Here is a 6,834-nt window from a genome sequence, read left to right on the forward strand (position 1 = left end):
AGGCGGTGTGGCCGCGAGGCAGGAGTATTTACTGTTCACCGGCCGTGTCTGTGCTGGATGTGAGTTGGTGTGGCCGCGAGGCACTGTCCACCGGCCGCATGCAGAAATGTGAGCCCAGCTCATGGAGGTTGTAAGGGGCAGAGACTGGTTGGATTTGTCACCAAACACGGCACGTCTGATGAGGTCACTGCGGGGCGTCGGTGGCCTCTCTGTCCCGCCTGGGGCACCGTGAGTCCGGTGGTTAGGCGTGGTCAGCCGGTGTGCGGTGTGCGTGGCTGCTGGTTAAGCCAGTGCTGGGCACCCAGGATGGGCCCTGCAGGGGGTTTGGAGCCCCAGGCCTGGTGAGGGGCAGAGGGCAAAACCCATGGCAGGGAGACCAGGCTCCGGGTGGCCCAGGTCCAGCGCCCATGCCCAGCTCTCACCGTGCGCCTCTGCCCCTGCAGTATCCAGAGGGCTACCTGGAAGCCCTGGCCAACAGGGAGAAGGAGAAGGAGAACCAGCGGCGGGAGGAGGAGAAGCAGGAGGGCTTCGCGTCCCCCCGGAAGGGCAAGGGCAAGGCCAGGTGGAAGCGGAAGTCCACAGGTGGGTGTCCCCGCGCCCGCTGCCCCGGCCGCCCCAGCGTCCGCCCGGCTCCCTCAGCTTCCTCACCACCCCGCTTCCCGCCTGCAGGCGGCCAGGGCAATGGCGGGTCCCCTCGCCGGACCCCCAAGAAGTCCAAAGTGGAGACCTACAGCCTGACGGCCCAGCAGAGCAGCCTCATCAAGGAGGACAAGAGCAATGCCAAGCTGTGGAACGAGATCCTCGGGGCGCTCCAGGACGGGCCGGTGAGCGCCGGGCCCTGCCTACGTGCGGTCCCGGCCCAGCACGCGGCGTATGACCGGGCACTGAGCATGCCCCCAGGGAACGCCCAGGCCCGTCCCTGCCCCAGCCCCCGGCTCCCCCCTCCCTGTCTGGGCACCGCAGTGGCTCCAGGGCCCGTCCTGGCGGGACTCACGCGGGCCTGTGTCCCCAGCTGCAGACCTTCCTGAGCAAGGTGGAGGAGACCTTCCAGTGCATCTGCTGCCAGGAGCTGGTGTTCCGGCCCGTCACCACCGTGTGTCAGCACAACGTGTGCAAGGTGAGGCCGCGCACGCACACGCACACAGCACGCACACGCACACGGCATGCACATGGCACACTCGGCCCATGCCGCCCCCACAGCCCGCTCCTCCGGCTGGCCCGTCCACCTCGTCTGTGCCACCCGGTTCTGCGCTGCAGCCATGCAGGCACACTCACCTGGTTCCTCCCCAGCCGAGAGGCCTGGGGGGGTGGGCTGAGTCCAGGCCGAGGTCTGAATGGGGAGGTGTAAGGTGCACATCCTCTGTAGGGGCAGGAAGGAAGGAGGGCTTCCTGGAGGTGATGGTGTTGACCCCATGCCTGCAGGGGCCTGGATGGGCAGGCAGTCAGAGCAGCCAGGCCTGCGGTGGGCCACGTCTTTTATCCTTTCCTCGTCCCGCGATGGCCACTTGGGTGTCCCACCTCTGGGCTGATGTGGACCGCTCTGCCGTCCAGGGCCTGATTTTGACACATGTCCGGCCGTGGTCCTGATGAGCCGAGAGCATAGCCGTTTCTCTCGGGCTGGGAGCTGTAGACTTCATCTGGAAAAGAGTTCAGGAGTCATTAAGAGCAGGACACGAGTGGGACCAGCAGTGGCGTAATGGCTATGTCGCTGGACTCCCACGTAGTCAACTGCGGTTCAAGTCCCAGACCTGGTGGCTTAAACTCACTGGGCACGTGTGTGTGTGTGCCCAAGATCCCGAGAGGAGAATGGAGGAGGGATTGCGGCGTGCATCTCCGCTGGGGGGTGATTTCTCGCTTTCTGTCTCACTTTCTGGAGAGCGTACGCGCCCTATAGCAAGCGGTTCCCCCCCCAGTAGGAAAAACCTCACAAAAAAAAAAAAAAAAGTTAAAAATGGCCGTGTGAGCTGTGTCATTCCTCCCCGAGGCTCACCAGGGTCTGCCAGACCCTGGGACTTGAGTTCTCTTCCCCATCGGCTTTCTCTTCCTGAACCTAGAAACCCACCTGTGCTGTCAGACGTGGTTCCTCCCATCCCCCACCCTCCCCACCGCCCTTGTGAGCCAGAGCTTCCCTGAGCGCTGCTGCTCCTGCGCCCTGGGCGAAAGTTGGAGGGATAGTAAGGCATGCCCCGGGCTCTTAGAAGTGTCCGCCCGTCCCTAAGCGCGTTAGGAAGCAGGACGGTTCCAGAAGGCGAAGGCGCCAGGGAGGTAACGGGTGGGGGATGGGGCCACTTCTGGAATCTGAGCCGGCAGGGAAGACCCGTTGGCGGGGAGGAGGTAACTTCGGAGCCGGTGCACAGGGGTGAGGCTGGACGCGCAGAGTCCGGGAGGAGCTCTGGGGAGACCAGGCTGGTGGCGGGCGGAAGTGGCATTCGGGCATGCCGCGTCGCTCAGGTTAAGCGCTGCAGAGGAAGCTGGAGAAACACGCCAGGTGTGCGTGTGTGCCCAGGAGTGGCAGGGCGGGGAGACGGGACAGGATGTGGAGCCACCAGGCCGCATGGGAGGGCCCCTCTGCCTCTCTCGGTCTCGTGTGCGCGTGTGCCCACTGCACTCAAAAAGGAGAGGAGGTGAGATCAGGTACGGGACTCTGTCTCCGGGCGCAGGGACTTCGTGCCCCGGCGGAGCGCCGCGCAGGCGCCCTCCGTCCTCAGCTGCCCCCGCCCTGTCTTGCAGGATTGCCTGGACCGATCGTTCCGCGCGCAGGTGTTCAGCTGCCCCCCCTGCCGCTACGACCTGGGCCGGGGCTACGCCATGCAGGTGAACCAGGCGCTGCAGACCGTCCTCGGCCAGCTCTTCCCCGGCTACGGCAACGGCCGGTGATCCCCAAGCACTTCCGCGGCCAAGGCTCCTTCCCGGGCCCTGCTTGTGTCCGTAGTGGGCTAACTTAAACATGTAGTGTTCCCTCCGCCCCCAAAGTGCCCGTTTTCCTTTTTTTTTTTTTTTTTTTTTTTTTTATCTATACAGTTTCAGGAATTGATGTGTTCTGGATGAAAGTTGGACTTCTCCGTTTGGTTGTGTTTTTTAAAAATATAAAGCCTGCAATTTACAAAAAAAAAAAAAAAAAGACAAAAAAAAAAGAAAAAGAGGTTTTGAAGATGGAATTAGGAGCTACTTTTGCATCCAAAAGCTGCTTACATTTCTGACATCGAGTTCTCAGAAGTTCCCGCGACGGACCAGTAGGAAGCTGTCCCGGCCTGGACGGAGCCTCCCACGGTCCTGGCCTTTGGCCCCCAAGCTCACAGCAAGAGCATCTTCCCCATGGCGACGGGGTGTCACCGATGGCATGTCACCGGATAACACCCAAGGTGGCCCTGGGCGGCGCCGCCAAGAAGTTGAAAAGATAAGGGGAAAAAAAATAATCTCCTCCCGGCTCGGTTTCAACTCGCCTCCCAGCCGTCTCCCACCGGCCACCCTGGTGTCCGAGATCCCATGGGAGCCAAGTCGGGGCCTTCCAGAAACTACCTCTGCCGAACTTGAGTCCACGTGGGGGCCGAGCGCGCCGAGCCGCGGCCGCACTCGCCAGCGAGCGCACGAAGCCATATTCCGGTGCCTTCCGTGTCTGTCCTGCACTGATCCGCTAAAAAGGCCAAGCAGATTCCGCAATCCGCGGCCACCCAGCTCTTCCCAGCTCTTCCCGAGGCGCTGGGTGGGCGTTTGGGCATGGTTTGAGTTTTATCGATCATTTAAAAGCAATTATTTTAACTCGGCCATTGAGAATTACAATAAGGAATTTTTTTTTTTTTTCTAAAGAACACTTTTTCTAAATGAATTTTTTTTGTAGTTACTGTATATGTACCAACAAAGATATAACTTAGGGTTTTTTGTTTTTGGGTTTTGTTTTTGTTGGGGGGATGATTTGTTCATTTTTCTAACTTTACCAAAGTTTGCAGCTTATACCTCAACAGGACAGGGATATTTTAAACCACATAACTGCAGACGGACTGAAGCAATACTGCTTTTAAAGGTTTTTAAAAAATGTTTTTCCTCCTTGATTATTAGATCATTGTTTTAGGGAAGAAATGACAAAACCCCGTGTAGGCTTTCTCTGAAGTTCGATATTTCTGGTCCAGATTTTAGATTTTCAGAATAAATGTTTCTCACAGATGCGTTGGCTTGTGTCTTCTGCTGGCCAGCTGTTCTGCAGCTGTCTGTGTATTGTCATACCTGTTATTTCGTGTTTTCTCTTCACAAAAATCCCTAAGAAAGGGGCCAGCAGGTGGCACGGTGGTTAGAGCGCTGGGCACTTCCATATGGCCGATCATGGTTCAAGTCCCAGGCCTAGCGACTTGCTTTGTCACTTTCCCTCTCTGTCCGGTCAAATTCAAGTAATTGAATGAAGAAATCAAATTAAATAAATAATTCTTATTAAAAAAATCCCTAGGAAATAGCTAAGGCAGGCAACTTCATCCCCAGTCTATAGGGAAGAAAACAGACCCGGAGGTTCATGGTGGTGTGCCAAGTTTTTCAGGGTAGCTAAGGAGGCTCCCCCCAACCCTCCACCCCCCAGAAGGCTAGTGTGGAGAGAGAAAAAGGAAAGTGAGAAAGCCACCCCCATAGGGATGGTCACGCAGCAATCCCTTCACTTCTTTCCCCTCTTTCAGGATTTTGGGCATATGAGCACACGTGCCTGGCGTGTTTCTCCCACCGGGTCTGGGACTCGAACTGCACCGTTGGCCATGTGTCATCCAGTGTCCGGAAGCACCACCCAGCAAGCTGGCCCCCTCTCTATTGAGCAGGGCTCAGTGAACCGTAGCCTCAGAGCCAAAGCAGACCCTGCCTGTTTTTGTGAATAGTTTTACTGATTGACACAGAAACACGTCCCTGGGCCTTGCAGGGGTACGGTGGTGTTGGCTGTGTAAGAACTTAGGAGGTAAAACAAGCCCCCTGGCCCCGAGAGCTGAAAACCTGCGCTCCCTGGCCCTCGTTCAAGGACTCGGTGGAACGTTCTGTGCAGTCGGAAGGGTCCTGTCTGCGCCGTCCATGTGGCAAGCAGCCACGGTCCTGGACAGGGCGGCGGCACCAGCTGGCAGAGAACGGGGGTGGGTAACATCTAGGGGGTGGGTATATCTGCCTTCTCCGAGGGGGACCCTGTAAAAGCCGCCTACTGAGGACCTGGCAGGACCCATGAGTCACTAAAGGGGTGGGAACCGTGCCCAGGGGTCCTGCGCTGTGTCCTGTGATGTTAGGCAGGGTGACCTGCGGCAGAGCCCTGGGGCCAGCTCCCACGCTTCAGGGGGGGGTCAGGCCTGGAAAGGTGCTGACCCCCCCCCTATTTTTTTGAGAGGCTTTTGCTTTAGGGCATGTGCGCTTGCCGGAAAGACAGACAGACAGAAAGTGAGAAATCACCCTCTAAGGGGGATGGCCACGTGGCAATCCCTTCTCCTCCAGTCTCCCCTTGGGATCTTGGGCACGCATGCACACGCACCCTGCATGAGTTTCGAGCTGTGGGGTCTGGGATTCGAACCATGGTCTGCCGTGTGGAAATCCAGCAACAAAACCATTTTGCCATCTGTTGGTCCCAGGCCTTGTATTTATGAAAATTTATGAAAATATTATCCTAAGGGAGAGAAGTCAGTCACAGAAGGTCACGTATGATTCTGTTTCTACCAAGCGCCCAGTGCAGACGTCAGCAGAGGTGCTTCTTGCTTCACGTGTGTGTGTGTGTGTGTGCGTGTGTGTGAAATCCACGGCTGCAGTTGGGATGCTCTATCATTGTGATCAAATTCCATTCTTCCCTCCCCTTAGGGGACTCCCTGAGTATGATTGCTATTTCCTATTTTTAAAATGAAATTTTAGTCCACAAGGAATATATAAATACAGTCCCACAGGCATCTTAAACATACAGAATACGGCCCCATAAGAATCAGGAACACCCAGAGCACATTCCAGTCCCCAAAGAGGACTCTTTATCAACTTCGGTCTCTTCTTTTCTTTCCCCAAAGGCTAAGTTTGTTTTCTAGGCGCGGGGTGGTCTTTTCTGGGCATCGATATTCACCTGCACCCCTAGAGGCTGGCCCGCACTGTTTCCTGTGTGTTTGCAATAACGTATCTCACTGGGTACCTATTTCTGAACTCGTCCACAGCTTCTCCATGGTTGGTGATTCTTTTCTTTAAAAACATTTATTTATGTTTCTTTTATTTTGGTGGGTTGTGATTTTGGCCTGAATGCCAGTCAACCATGTAGGATTCCAAAGCCTTAACCATCTTGCCACCTGCTGGCCCAAAGCTAAGGTGTCTTTAGGTACCTCTGCATTTTTGCAACATTCTCAGGAAGTGAAAAGATGGGAGGTGGGTATTATCCTCATATCCACTTCATAGGAGAAACAGGACCAGGGAAGCCACCTTAAGCATGAACCCTGGCTGAGCACTGAGTGCAGGTCCAAAGCACTACACTCGTCCTTCCCATACCTTTCATGGAACTCAGGGATGGTCCCACGATTTTATCAGGAAGATCTTGCCCTTTTGCAAAGGTTTGTTGACTGTAGGAGTGCTTGTTGCCTGACCCTGTATTTCTCCAGTTCTCGGTTTCCTCTTCTGCAAAATAGGTTGGCATTTTTTGCAAGTCGAGGACTTTGCGCCCAATTTCCGGTCACGGGTCTCGAACCTCTCTCTTCTCCACTCCATCCTGGCCGGGTTCTGATGTTGTGCTGGGTATCACGTACTCAGCCGCCGCCGCCTGATAACCAGGGCGGGGCCCAGGGCGACCGGCTGTGATTGCCATCCCTCCCAGCCAGTCAACGCCTCGGGCTGGCCCCCCAAGCCCATACCCGCTTCCCT

General features: G+C 56.3%; 1 protein-coding gene across 1 annotated transcript in view; it reads left to right on the forward strand.

Moving 5' to 3' along the window:
• UHRF1 (ubiquitin like with PHD and ring finger domains 1) overlaps window positions 1–3,559 on the forward strand; it is a 46,017-nt gene extending 42,458 nt beyond the window's left edge. The window contains exons 14-16 of the mRNA XM_027769610.1: window positions 444–824; window positions 1,013–1,117; window positions 2,731–3,559. Of these exons, the coding sequence (XP_027625411.1) occupies window positions 444–824; window positions 1,013–1,117; window positions 2,731–2,877 (633 nt within the window). The 3' untranslated portion in view covers window positions 2,878–3,559. The remainder of the gene's footprint in view (window positions 1–443; window positions 825–1,012; window positions 1,118–2,730) is intronic.
• Window positions 3,560–6,834: the final 3,275 nt, after the last annotated feature.

This window comes from Tupaia chinensis, unplaced genomic scaffold, assembly GCF_000334495.1.
Source record: "Tupaia chinensis unplaced genomic scaffold, TupChi_1.0 Scaffold149964_2, whole genome shotgun sequence".
Lineage (NCBI taxonomy): Eukaryota > Metazoa > Chordata > Mammalia > Scandentia > Tupaiidae > Tupaia > Tupaia belangeri.